This window comes from Neovison vison, chromosome 6 (assembly GCF_020171115.1).
Source record: "Neovison vison isolate M4711 chromosome 6, ASM_NN_V1, whole genome shotgun sequence".
NCBI lineage: Eukaryota > Metazoa > Chordata > Mammalia > Carnivora > Mustelidae > Neogale > Neogale vison.
In genome coordinates, this window is record NC_058096.1 from 120,047,681 (window position 1) to 120,061,033 (window position 13,353).

Below are 13,353 nucleotides of genomic sequence, written 5' to 3' on the forward strand. Positions count from 1 at the left end.
GGGCCGGACTTCGTGCCTAGAGACCTAGCGTGGAGCAGTGCGCTGGCTGCAGGGGCCGGCGTGGTGGCTGGGGCTGAGCACAGGGCTTCAGGGCACAGGCCACGGTGTATGTTTGGGGGGAGCAGGACAGCTCCCCAGGGCACAGGGACTGTCATCAGCCAGACAATGCACATCACAGTGCTCAGGTTCAGAAGGTAAGAGTGAGGTTGGGGGCCAGGCTAGGCCTGGTTAATGATGCCCCAAATGATCAGTGAGCAGCCAGAGGCCTTCAAGAGGCCCACCTGCCTCTCAAGCCAGGTCTTCAAGGAACCGCTCTATTTCTATGCACCCCTGGCCATTTTCCTCCTCTGTAATGAACATCGCAATGACGTCTACTTACCTATCCTGTGGGAAAATTCTCAACTCATGTTGAACAGGCTGCCTTTCTATGTCTCAGTTGTTTTTTGTGTCTGAGAATTCTGGGCTAGCAGTGCCAAGATGCCTGCGCTCCCTCAGCACCTGCTTTGTGCTGAGTTAACTTGAACACAGCCGTACACTGCCCAAGAGCTCACTGGCACCTGAAAGGATCCGTATGGAATAGTCAAGGGCTGCACGCACACCTCCTACAGAGACCTTGGACTGACCAGAATATTTGGCTCGTTTCTAACCACATGCCCTCTCTACAGTGCCAGTTAACTGAAATGTCTGCCTCAAGTATTGTGTTTGAAAACTTTCCAGACATTCATCAACACAATTCATGGCTTTCCTTCATTCAGCATGAACATCCTATTGCTTTTGCTTATGCATCCCAAAGCGCCTCCCTGGGACCCATTGCACTCAGTCTATGCAAAGGGCTGAAAGCCTGGGATGAATAAGAACCTTAGAAATGTGTTCAATTCACAAAGCAGAACTAATGCATGTGTACGTGTGTGTGTGTGTGTGTGTGTGTGTGTGTTTGCTTATCTAACCATAGAATGGAATATCTGATTACATCAGTTAACTTTCTCCTCTTGCTTACTCACCTAGCCCCAAGAGGCTCTGGGCCCACTTCTTGCATTAAAGAGCAGGGTGGGAAAGGCACTTTCTCTCCCTATTCCTCCTGAGCTGAAAAAGGTCCCAAGTTGCCTTCTGGATCACAAATACCTGGCTTGTCCCTCCCTGTGTCTGGACTGCCTCTGCTTGCTGATGACATCTGTGATACAGGCCAGCAAAGCTTAGACTTGGAGGGACAGGCATCACCAGGGGTCTACAAGCTGATAGATGTGGGCTCCATGGGAGCTGGTGCCTATCTGAGGAAACACAGGGAAAGCAGAGCCAGAAACTTCCCCTGGCTTCCTCATTCTCTAAGATACATTTAGGCTATGAGTGCCAGACCCACTTCCACCCATGGTAGGGCACTGACACACACCTGCTGAATTTAGCTCTGTGGCAATACCCACATCCATAGGCAACCACCGTATCCTGGCAGAATACCTACTTTCAATCACTGGCTCTGACCTGATTCAAAGCAACTGGCATCTTCCATAGCTGCCTTACTCCTTCTCAGGCAGAATGGTTTTTCTCTGGTTTTCTGGTGGTTGACTTAATATGGTGGTGGATTTCTTTGGGATTAGGTCAAATTAGAGTAAGAATAATAAAAGTCCATCCAGTTAAGTGAAAAGCTTAGGTCTCTAAAAAGGAAAAGATTTTTAAATAATTTTGTACTCAGAGGAAATCTCTAAATTTATATCCATTCCTGGTGATGAGAACACAGATTTGGAGAAAAACATTTCCATTTACTCTGAAAGACAAAATGGCAGGGAAAGCCAGGCTCATGCTTGCTCTAATTGTCTAGGGTTAGTAAATTTATGAGGGTTATCCCTCAGTGGCAAGCCATGTAGGAGTCCCACTTCTCTAACCCAAGATCGTTTCTAGTCAAAAAGGGGCTGGAAGTTGATTTCACATTCTTAGTGGAGTATTGGTTCCAATCCTATACCCTGGAGCCCTACAGTACAAGAAAGGCCTCTGACAATGTTTTAGTCTCCCCATCTCTAGAGAGATCGCTGCTAAGGTTACAGAAGGGAGGCCTTTCCCAGTGCTATTTTTACTTCCTAGTGGACAGGCACTGTCCAGGAGCTCTGGGGCCGGGCAGAGGCGGGTCCTGGAGCTGCTACAATCACTCATTTGCTCTCAGCCAGCCATACCCAGTAACTAGGGAGCAGGTTACCCACCAGACCACACCTACTCCGTGATTTTGCTGGAGCCTCAAGGGAGTAATAGGTTCTAGTGGAAGAGCCAGATGAAGAGGATAAAGGGGAAAGTAAAAGAGGGAAGAGAGAGGAAGGAGAAATAAAAGAAGGAGAAACTAAAAGAGCTCTTGTCCTTCAGCAGACAATCTGCCACTCCTCATAAGGCCATTTTCCACAGGGGGAAAAAGTGCTCTAAGTTTCCAATAATGAAGTTGAATATTTTCTACACAAAGCCATACCCACCAAAGAAGGAAATATTAAGCAAGCATTCAGGAGAGCCAGAAGTTTTACTTAAAAAAAAAAAAAAATCTAGGTCAAGTTTTCTACAAAAATTGAGCTGAATCAATGTATTTTTTGTTTTTGTTTTTAGGTTGGGAGGGGACACCCAGAGATGTTCCCACATCACCATTTATCCTTGACTGACCGGTCACTTCAACAAGATCACTGTTAGAGAACACATTTAAAAAGACAATCATTATAGCAAATAGGACAACAATAGCTGCTTCTACCTCCATGCTAGTATTAGGGTCAAGATCATCACACTCTGACTCCTCGGAACTGTTCGTCTCCTTGAAGGGCAGCATGAGGAGGGGGAAGAAAGAGAACATAGTTAGAACACAGGCAGCTTTTGCTAGAGAGTGAGGAGAACTTCAGAAAGGCACGAGCAATGGAATATTGGGCTGAGAAAAAAACCAGGTGCTTCTAAGGTGGGGGTGCTGATCACCCAGGGGTGGCAGCATGCTCTTTTCAGGGGCGGGAGTGGGAGAGGAGGCTGGGATCCTGTGCCGCCACGCATCTCACGGGAAACAGCAGTGGAAGAGGCAAGCACATGAAGCATGAGCGTTGAAGAATTTAAACTCTTGTCTTCCGTGAGGTTGGGTTTCCCCGAGGAGAGTGAGGGAGGGAATAGAATTTCTTTTCCCCAAGAAGGACGTTCTTTATTTTGCCCAAGAAGGGGAAAAGGTGCCAGGTGGAGAATCACACATTATAAAGCTGTTCAGCATCAGCAGTCTGATTCCCATTGTCCAGAGTCAGATCTTTTCAGAGGGCCCAATGTAAAGAAAACAGATCACATCACTTCAAGATTTGGGGGAGGGGGAGCACAAAAAGGGCCTGCTGAAGCTTAGAATCAGTGGGTTCACAGCAAGAGGTGGATTATTACAAAACAGTAACTTGGGCTTTGCTGATGTGCCTCCCCTTCCCTGCCCCTGTATAGGCCTGAAAATGATGTTGTCTGAATTCTGGGGAAAAGAAATGAAACTTTACCAAGGCCACAGTGGCCCTTAAATTACAAACCTCAGACTTCACAGGTTGGAGGTTTGGCAAATACCCCTAATCTCCTTCCCCTGCCTATTTTCAAACCTAGGATACTGAATAGGCAGCTTTGAGAACTTTAGTATGAGTCCAGCATCTTGCATTTTTTACAACAATAACACTGCAGAATATTTGTTATAAAACATGTGCACAGTATAAAGAGAAAGATATAAAAGAAAAAAAAAGATACTTACTTATTTGAATCAAAGTTGCCAGGAGAAATAAAAAACCAAAAATAAATTGATCTTGCATGCAAAATCCTGCTAAACTACATCCCCTCTGGTCCCCACGCTGGGAAAGAAAAACCCCATCCACCCAAATTGCTTCGTGAGATGCTGCAGGGTGGGACTAGGTGAGAGTTGGGACACAGCTCTGGAAGACCTTACTCACTTTAACAGAGACTTTGTTGCCCAGAATATCCTTGGGTTTACGAGGCCCTGTGGCTTCATTTTTACCCGTGTGCTCCACTTCCGCCCGCTTTCTCATTCGTAGAGTATGCCATGAACATGACTTCCTGTTGTACCAAAAAATGCACCAATCAAAATGGCAGGTCAGGGCAGAGTGAGGTGGTGGGTGGGCTTGCCACCCTTGGGTGAGTCAGTAGGTGAGGTGCTCCAGTCAAGCCCCAGCTTCAGAGGCCCCAAACCCGCATGCCAGCTCCTGTGGTGGCTGGTAGTTGATCCTGCCTCCGATAGGCAGTGAGTGAGGATGAGCTCTGACTCCTCCTGAGAGATGTGCAAGGTTGGCTGCAGCACTTGAGGAAAATAGGAGTACTGGGTTCTGAAACTCTACCAAGGAAAGTTTTCATATCATACTGAAGAAGCCTTAGAGGACTGAGGAATTCTCTTCCTGAGCAGTATGGTGGAGGGTAGAAGAATGAGGTTGGGGGCGGGAGTGGTGGGTAAAACAGAAAATATAAGAGAAGTAGATTTTATAGTGCATAAGCTATTGGTACTCTCCCAGGACCAGAAAGAAAGACCTAAGAGGATGATTTTGAGGTTTTCATCTCATTATTTATATTTGGGCTGTGGCTATTCCCAAACACTGTAGTACAGAGAGGATTTTTTTTTTTTCTAGAGCATTTGACTTAATACACAGTAGAACACAACTCACTTATCTGATTATTTTAGGATGAAGGGTTTTTCTTGGTCTATGTCTTCCTTGTCACTCAGGTGTTTGTGAATAAAGAGCTCTGTCGAGCACTAAGAGGTCCTAGAGTTTTCCTGTTGGGAGAAGACCCATTATGTGCTCTCAGGGTGGTGGGGGCAGCAATACCTTAACTTCTTCCTTCCCACTAAGGGGTCTGGAAGCTACTTCACAGACATGTAAAGACAAGCTCATAGCAGAGCTTTCAAGTTCCACGTGTGTCAGGACTCAAAAACAAAGACGTCAAAAGCCAAGTCACAAACAGCATTAGTGATCCTGGGCAGACATTTTAAATTTCAGGAGTGGTCACAGAATTTGGATGAAAGACCATCATCGTCAGGAATAAGTGAGGTTGGCCTCCCTTCAGTGTCTCCTTGTCAAATTAAGGCCTTTGCAGACAGACTGATGAAAAAACCTTCATTAGGGGAAAGGGGCACAGGGTGGGGGGAGAAACACACACATAAGACTTAGGAGGAAGGAGAATGTTCTAATATTTCAGGAATTTTAGGATGTGCCGAAGAGCTTCCAAAATATTTATCGCTAACACACATGTTCAATGATCACCTTTCTGAATAAGAAAGGCCAATAATAGTCATGTTCTCAGATTTTGGGGGTAAGGGGACTCCATCATAAAGCAAGGATCTCTTTGCCAGACCTTCTCTTGAACCTCCTGAACAGGCAGGCTCCCTAGCATATCAGCAACTCCCTTCAGTTGTTATACCTGAGTGAGAACCAGTCCTGGAAACTGACTTTAGACAATATCACTGTTAACTTCAGACATTCACCTCATATCTTTACCCCCAAAATTTACATCCCTGACTCAGTCTGGGAACACCTTAAGTCAGGGAGATCCATGCTGCAAAGACTTCTAGGGTGGACAGTGAGTGCGTGTGTAAATCTGGGGCGTGTTCCTACGTTTATTAACAACCCTCTCGGTCATTCAGTATGCTTGATGAGAAACTAGAAATGTTACAAATAATGTTCAGAAGAAAAGACTCAGGGTAGTATAAGTGGTAGGGCAGCCTCAATTCCATATTCTTCCCAGAAGAAGTCGTCATCATGGTTTGGGGAGCTTCCATTTCTTGGCCACAGGCCCAGGAACTGATGTGGAAACAGGGTTTCAGTGACATTTATGCTGGAGGCATCACAACCAATTCTGACTCTTGTGGTCCTAGTAGGCCCTGGGGAGGGTGCAGTTAAGTGTCCTTCACTGATAAATACTGACAACCACTCCAAGTCTGTGCCTCTGCTCCACTCCCACCAACCCTTGTGCAAGAGGGGTTGACAAGGAACTGGAATTCGTGTTTGGATCTGTTCTCTTTTGCCCAGCCTGACATCCCTTCTACCTTCCCTCCCATGGAAGGTATGAAAAAGTGGCCAAAAGACACAAAAGTGAGGAGGAAGTGCTGAGTGCCTGCATAATTAGGTCACAAATCACAACAGGTTAGCTCTGTAGTTACCAGGTGATTGACTAATAAGAATTTCAATGCTTTGAGGGCCTTTATTTCCAAAGCTCCTTAAAAGGTACCAAAAGCAAATGTCTTTAGAATAAAAGGATTTAGGCCTATTGTGCCTTAGAGGCCACCACTGATTTCAGTCTGGGCCTGTCATTACTTAGAAAGGCCAGGGTGAACCTGAGCTAGAGAAAGGGCCAAAGAAGCACTATTCCTTTGGTGCCCCTGTTCAGCTCTCCGGTGGAGAATTCCTTCCACCTCTGCCATGGATGGCCAGACAGCACGGGGAACAGGGGGTGCAAGCCAAGCACAGCCCCATACCCCAGTCATTACATTATGTCAGCACCTCAAAGGTGCCCAGCCAGATGGAATCCCATCTGTACCATTCTACATCTCAGAGGTAGAGACAGAGATATTATAGGGGCTCTTGAAGGGAAGGCTAATATTGGAGCTTTAGTAACTAAAGCCCTTTCTGTGTAGGAAAACACTGCCAATGCATTCAACCGATCCCTAAAATACAGAGAAGAAAAAAAAAAAAAAAGAATAGTTTGCACATTTAAAAGTCACAGAATAGTGAAATAGGGGAAAAAGGGTCAACTAGTCTTTAGCCTCATTAAAACATGCTCATGGTGAAAATTTATTTTACATATTTAAAATAGTACATTTAAAATTATTAGTTACATTACAGGTACAATGATGAACATTGTGACTCTCCATTTATATTGCACAACCTGACTTCATCCATATGGGGTTCTTTAAATAGTGCAAAATATTTTATACAGGAATGTGTTCAGAAGGGTCTTCGCAACCAAAATAAGGAAAAGAAATATCTTACAAATTACCATGAACATATATTAAAGTGACAGGGGAGGGGAGAAATTAAAAAAAAAAAAAGTTACAATCTGTACAGAGGAATTGCCACAGACAACCAAAAAGTTCCCTCTCTCCTAGGAGAAGCAGCAGGCCTCTGACCTATATAGGTCTGGCATTTGTGCTAAGGTAATTTTTTGGTGTCAATCAAAAAAAAAATATATATATATATCGGTAACTTAATACAATATAAATAAAGTCCAGTCCAGTGAATCCTGTGGTGGGTCAAATGGAGCAACGGAAGGCATGCCTTTTGTCATCTAGGGTTTCAGTAGGGTTCTTTTCTTAATGGGGGAGGGGAGGAAAAAAAAACGAACAGAAAATTATAAACAAAAAGGAAAAAACCGAAAAACAAAAAAACCCACAGCCACTACTGTCAACAACAACAACAACAACAACAACAAAAGCCCGGAACAATCCAGCCTGGCTGCCCCATGCTGCGTGTGGCTCCAGCGCTCAAACATTGGTTCCAGTGGCACTGTTGAGAATAAGCAGCAGGAATTCCCTAGCATGTGTTTGCATTTTTTGTGTTCTTTGTTTGGTTTTGATTTTTTAATCCACACACTCCTCTCCCGGGGAAGCCAACGAGGCACTTACTTGATGCTTCCGTCACTATTTTCTGTGGCTGCTGTGGCTTTGGGGAGGGGCGCCAGGACGCTGCCCGGGACCCAGCCCTCTGCCGCGGGGGAGCGGTCGCTGGCGGGCTGGTACACCAGGCACATGCTCTGCTGGTTGACGGCGAGGACCTGGACCACCTCACCTTGGCTCACACAGATTTCGTTCTCCTTCAGTGCATAGTAATCTTTGATCACAGCCATGGATGAGGTCCCATTGCAGCCTCCCAGGTCACCCTGCTAGGAGACAAGGGCAAGAGGGACACAGACACGAGGAGGCCGGTTCACATCCCACTGTGTGGTTAAAGGCTAACCCTCCACCATCAGGGTAAACAGCAGACAGAAGATTATCTTAAGTGACAAAATGATATCGATAAACATGCATTGAATATCTATTTTTTATAACAATGTTGCATATAATATTATAATCTAGGGTGAATAAGCAGAGAATTGTCTAGCCTAGGGAAAGGCATAAACACCTTCCACCTGGAAGCCTCCCTAGCATGCAACCTTCCCACCAGCATCCTCTAATGCATGGAAGAGTGGGGCACAGGCACAAATACACATAAGCACCTGGGCAGAGTGATGTTGGGGCAAAGGTCATGTCAGGGTCACAACCCCCCAGGAGAAAGCAGACAGACCCTTCGAAACCTTTTTTCTTCCTTTTGTAAAAGCATTGGTCTTATGCTACATTCTGATCTTCTTTGAAGCAGGACTAACAATGAGACATTTGCCCAATTCAAAGGCAAGACCATGACCTACCCTGACCCAACTCAAGTGGGAACAAAACTCTGGTCCCACCTGTAATTCATTTATACAAGAGGTCCTGCCTCTGAGGACTTTTCATATGAGTACACCAGAAAAGCTGAATCTTGTCCTGTACCTCCTAGTAATCTGGCTACCTCACACAGCATGATCAGAACAAGAAATTCTTCAGTAAGTTTGACAAAAGGCCAACATGGCTTCAGTTAACTCACAAGGTTGGTTTTTTGTTTGTTTGTTTTTTTAAGATTTTACTTATCTATTTGACAGAGAGATCGAGATCACAAGTAGGCAGAGAGGCAGGCAGAGAGAGAGTAGGGAAAGCAGGCTCCCTGCTGAGCAGAGAGCCTGATGCAGAGCTCAATCCCAGGACCCTGAGATCATGATCTGAGCCAAAGGCAGAGGCTTAAACCACTGAGCCACCCAGGCACCCATGAGGGGTTTTTAATGTAGAAAATCATTTCTAGGTAATGTGATGAAATAGGTCAGTACAGTTATTCTAATGCAGAACTGAACTTAGACATTAACAGTTGATTTTTTTAAAAAAACTTATGGTAGTTTTTATTAACAGTTAATTAAAAACTCAGTATCATCTAATAATTTGGATAGAGCAAATAAAACAAAAAATAAAACCAGAACATGTAAGTGGAAAAAAAAAATCTTCCTATTCAGAGATCCATTAAGTTCTACAGGCAACTGGGGCCTAATGAGATTAATGAACTTGCTAAGGCTCTAGAACAAGTGAGCTGCAGAATTTGGAATGGAACCAGATTGCTTGAATTCCTAATCTAACACCTTTCCCATTTATTCTCACACCTACCACTTGGTAGGGTCAAAACAGCTGTGCAGACTGGATCTACAGTTAATTCTGTGCTGCTGACATGGTGATGTTTGAATTGTGGATTATCTGTGAATAATGTCTCATCCAAGTCTGCTGCTCCCATTCACACACAGACGAGCAATCTCCCCTTGCTGCATCAGCCAGTGGATGGTGGATGACCGTGAGCTCACTTCAGCAGCTCGTCATTAGAAAGAGGGATCTCTTTAAGATGTCAAACACTAGAGTTGTCACTTTCAGTAATTCAAACCACAACTACTCTATTTGGTAGAAGTCAAAATTGCCACTACAATATTACCTTGTATTTGCAGAGTTTCTGCAGATGACAACAGTCCTTCAACACAGAGTATCTGAGCAGAGGGAACTGGTCTAGCTCACTCAATTGGCAGGGGAAGAAAGAGAAATAATTGAGCCTTGGCTGTATTTGGTGGGTTGCTTCTGGTCAAAAGAGCAGCATAAAAGAAGCTACTTCCTCAAGGGAGCTTGGAGGCTATGCCCTTAGAGTGGTGAGGGTGGGGGTGCAGGGCTGTCACTTACCTTGCTGGCCTCGAACTTGTCCCCAGGCTGGTGGTAGTCAAACCCTGGACTGCCATTGGAGGTAGATATCTTCAGGGGTGGCAGAGGTGGGTTATAGCTGGAGCCCTTTGGGGGCTTCTCAGAGCCCGTGGGGACAGAGGAGTAGGGCCTGGGGCTAGCTTGGGGAACCCTGGATGGCTGGGACCTCATCACGGCCGTGCTCCTTTCTTTCCGCTGGTACTCAATGGGTGACTGTAGGGCTGCAGGGTAAGAGCGGATGGTTACTCTAAGCTCCGGGAATCCCACAAGGATTTGGAAGCTTATTACTCACAGGCTTTGTGCCAGGCATTGTGGTGTAACTGAGGAAGACACTAACCTTGTTTTTAAGGAACTTATAATCTCCCGTGAGAACTAAGAAAGCTACCTTAAAAAGGGAAATGCAGACACGAAGTGATGCCCTATGTGAGGTGCACAGTGTTGTGCAAAAGCAGCAACAAAGGCTTTGCGTGTGTGCATGTGTGTGGGTGCGTGTGCATGTAGGGGCCCATGGGAGGGGTGGTGACATGCTTCAGACTCTGCAGGATATAGGCAAGTGTGAAGTGTGTCTGGGGAGCTGGATGGAGTCAAAGGACCTTCAGGCCATGCGTCTCCATGGAGGAAGAGGACATGAGACAGGAAAAGGAGGTTACGGGTACCATGGCTGAAAGATCAACAAAGCTAGGCTAACGAGTCTGGGTCTAATTCTGAAGATCACGAAAAGTGATTGGATTAAATGAACCTGAACATTCTAAATTCTCTCACCAGAGCCACATCCAAAGAACATTAACCTCATGGCAGCTGGGAGGAGGGATTGAAGAGGCTGATTCAGAAACCTTGAGATAGTGACCAGTGAGACCCAAGCAGAGCAGAGCCAGCGAGAACGTAGAATGGCTATGGGGTAGCACGCGTTCCGGAGGGAGAGGAGACTCTGCCACAGCAGGAGGCAAGAGCTGAGGGTCACTCCAATTCGGAGACCGGTAGAATGGCAGTCAGTGGAACTCAGGAGACAGAGGAAAGTTGTGAGCCTTGTTTTAAAGTTTCAGATAAGAAAGTTCCAAGGCCTGAGTTCTAAAGAGGGATAGCCAGGCAAAAGGCATACAGGTCAAACTCGGTAATAATGACTTCAAGGGCTGGCCCACTTCTGTCATTTTTTTTTTTTTTTACAAAAATTTTTATTTATTTATTTGACAGAGAGAGATCACAAGTAGGCAGAGAGGCAGAGAGAGAGAGGGGGGAAGCAGGCTCCCGGCTGATCAGCGAGCCCGATGCAGGGCTCAATCCCAGGACCCTGGGATCATGACCTGAGCAGAAGGCAGAGGCTTTAACCCACTGAGCCACCCAGGTGCCCCTACTTTTGTCATTTTTATCAGGATTCTCTGTAACAAATATTTAAGTGGGTTAACATCTGGGGCCTTCAATTATAGGGACATTTCTAAGTGATAAGTATGTCCTTCAGTAGGACCCAATACAGGGCTACCCTTCTTCCTCTCTGAGGTCTCAGGAGGGAAATATTGGCCCTGTGATGCCTGCACACGTCTCTGTGAGCAAAAGGCTGGCTCCACTCTGTCATCACAGCCTTACCCCTTGAACGTGTCAAAGTATCAGACTCCTGCCAGAGCTCAGCCTTTCTCCCTGGAGAATATTCTGTAGACATTAAATATTTAAGTACTGATAATCTAGTTCAGCAATAGCTCTACAGCACACTATAATTAAGAGAAAGGTCTCTTGGAACCATGTAAAAGTCTGGACCATGGACTACACCCAAAGAAATGCAGTTCCAAGTTTTAAGTAGATGGGAAAGAGTTTTGAAGCAGGCCTTATCAACCTGACTATATGAATCAGTACCTATACATGGAACTGGGGTATTACCTGTTTATAGATACAATAAATGTGCTGAAGTATTTCAAAATAATATGGCTTTTTATTTTTTTAGCTTTTTAAATTATTATTTTTTTAAATATGGCTTTTTAAATGAGCTACACAGATAGCCTTATTTCCGCTTCCACTTCCACTTGTTCAGTCTGCATCACTCAGGTCTTAGGATCAGGGAAGCTATGGATCTCCTGGAAGGGTTTGTTTCTGCCTGATCTATAGCATCTTATGCCTGATCCTGTTTCTTTCTTTGCATTGTTTGCCAGGGAGGTCATAGATAAATGTGTATCCCTACCACCACTGACTATATGGTAATTCATGGTTAAAAGCCTAATTTTAAGTTATATAGTTCTCGTTCAAGTCCTTGTTCTATCACCTACTGTTTTTGTGACCTTGGACAAGTTTATCAACCTTCCTGAATCCTTTCTCTCACCTGAAAAATACAGGATAATAGGACTCACATTTCCATGTGACCTGAGGATGAACTGTGATGATACATGTGAATACATGCTTAGCATTGTGCCTGGCTCAGACAAAGGACTCCATGTGTGAGCCATTGTTGTTACTTCCATTATTGCTGGTTTCCGTTTTTTCTTATTTGTCTTTTGTACTGAATTGATAAACTTAAAAATCTCATTCCAGCTTAGAATCTATCAGAAATTCTTAACCACTAGATATAATTCGATCAATGTATTTTATATATGTGCACCTTCTACATAAATTTTATCAACACAGGTGTTAATTCAAAGTTCTACTTTCAGAAACTGTAAACTATATAAGACTTCTTTTGCTACCCCTCAGGGGTGGGCTGGTGTTTTATTTTAGACTTTTTAGAATAAGAAAGAGCCCTAGAGATCACAAAGGTTTTTTTTTTTCATCAAACTGCCTACAGTTGTGGGATCAGAGGGGATGACCCCAAAATACTCTCACACTTACAGTGTGAAATTGCTTTGAAGTTTCATGTTTATCTTGCTGTATAATTTCTTTTTACATGTTTTAAAATAAATACAAAGTGCTAAATCCCTTATCATACAATTAGACTGAGATTGTAGGGAGTTGTGCCATGCTTTCCTGCTTCTACTACCAGAGCATATGCCAATGTGGGCAGAGTAGACTGTTTCTCCTTTTCGCAAAAACGAGCCAACAGAAGCCCAGAGAAACATCATGACGTGCCCATGGTCTTCATCTTGTATGTCACCTTCAATCTTTCCCCACAGCATTCAGGTTGCTGCTGGACACCCAACAAGGGCTGTCTGCGCCACGTGAAGGAGTCCAGATTCCAGTACTGGCAAGAGGTGACACATTTGACACTGGACCTGTGTATGTGTGTGCACGTGTGTGTACATATGGATATATGTGCTTGCTGAGTCTGTGCATGTGCATATGTGTGCATGTGTGTGTATGTATATATATGTACGGGTATATGTGCTAGCTAAGTCTCTGGGGTAACTTCATTTATGGTGACATTCTGCCTTCACCTTCTGGCTCTGTTTCTGCTCAGAAAGACTGCTGAGCGTATCAACTTGAGAGACGAGCACTAGTTTAAAACCGTACGCTTCCTGTCACATGCCAAGCTCAACGTGGAGACAACCCCAGCAATGAAAAGAGATAAAGAAACATAAACAAGGTAGCAGCACCATTTCACTTCGGTTCCCACCACCAGTTAGGGGACTCCTGCGGGGTCCGTAGAGAGCTACACATTCTGTGTAATCATGAGCTCT

The 13,353-nt window shown here is 44.7% G+C and overlaps 1 protein-coding gene across 23 annotated transcripts in view; it reads right to left on the bottom strand.

The window, feature by feature from the left end:
• Positions 1–13,353, bottom strand: part of KALRN (kalirin RhoGEF kinase) — a 661,720-nt gene that overhangs the window by 31,769 nt on the left and 616,598 nt on the right. For 10 of the 23 annotated variants that reach the window (XM_044252178.1, XM_044252163.1, XM_044252164.1 and 7 more), the window contains 4 exons: positions 9,743–9,981; positions 7,589–7,845; positions 3,912–4,035; positions 2,717–2,776 (listed from right to left, as the gene is read on the bottom strand). In XM_044252178.1, coding sequence (XP_044108113.1) covers positions 2,717–2,776; positions 3,912–4,035; positions 7,589–7,845; positions 9,743–9,981 — 680 coding nt within the window. Of the gene's footprint in view, positions 1–2,716; positions 2,777–3,911; positions 4,036–6,730; positions 7,846–9,742; positions 9,982–13,353 lie in introns of those variants that run through there. The other 13 variants (XM_044252170.1, XM_044252168.1, XM_044252167.1 and 10 more) reach the window with 4 other exon arrangements.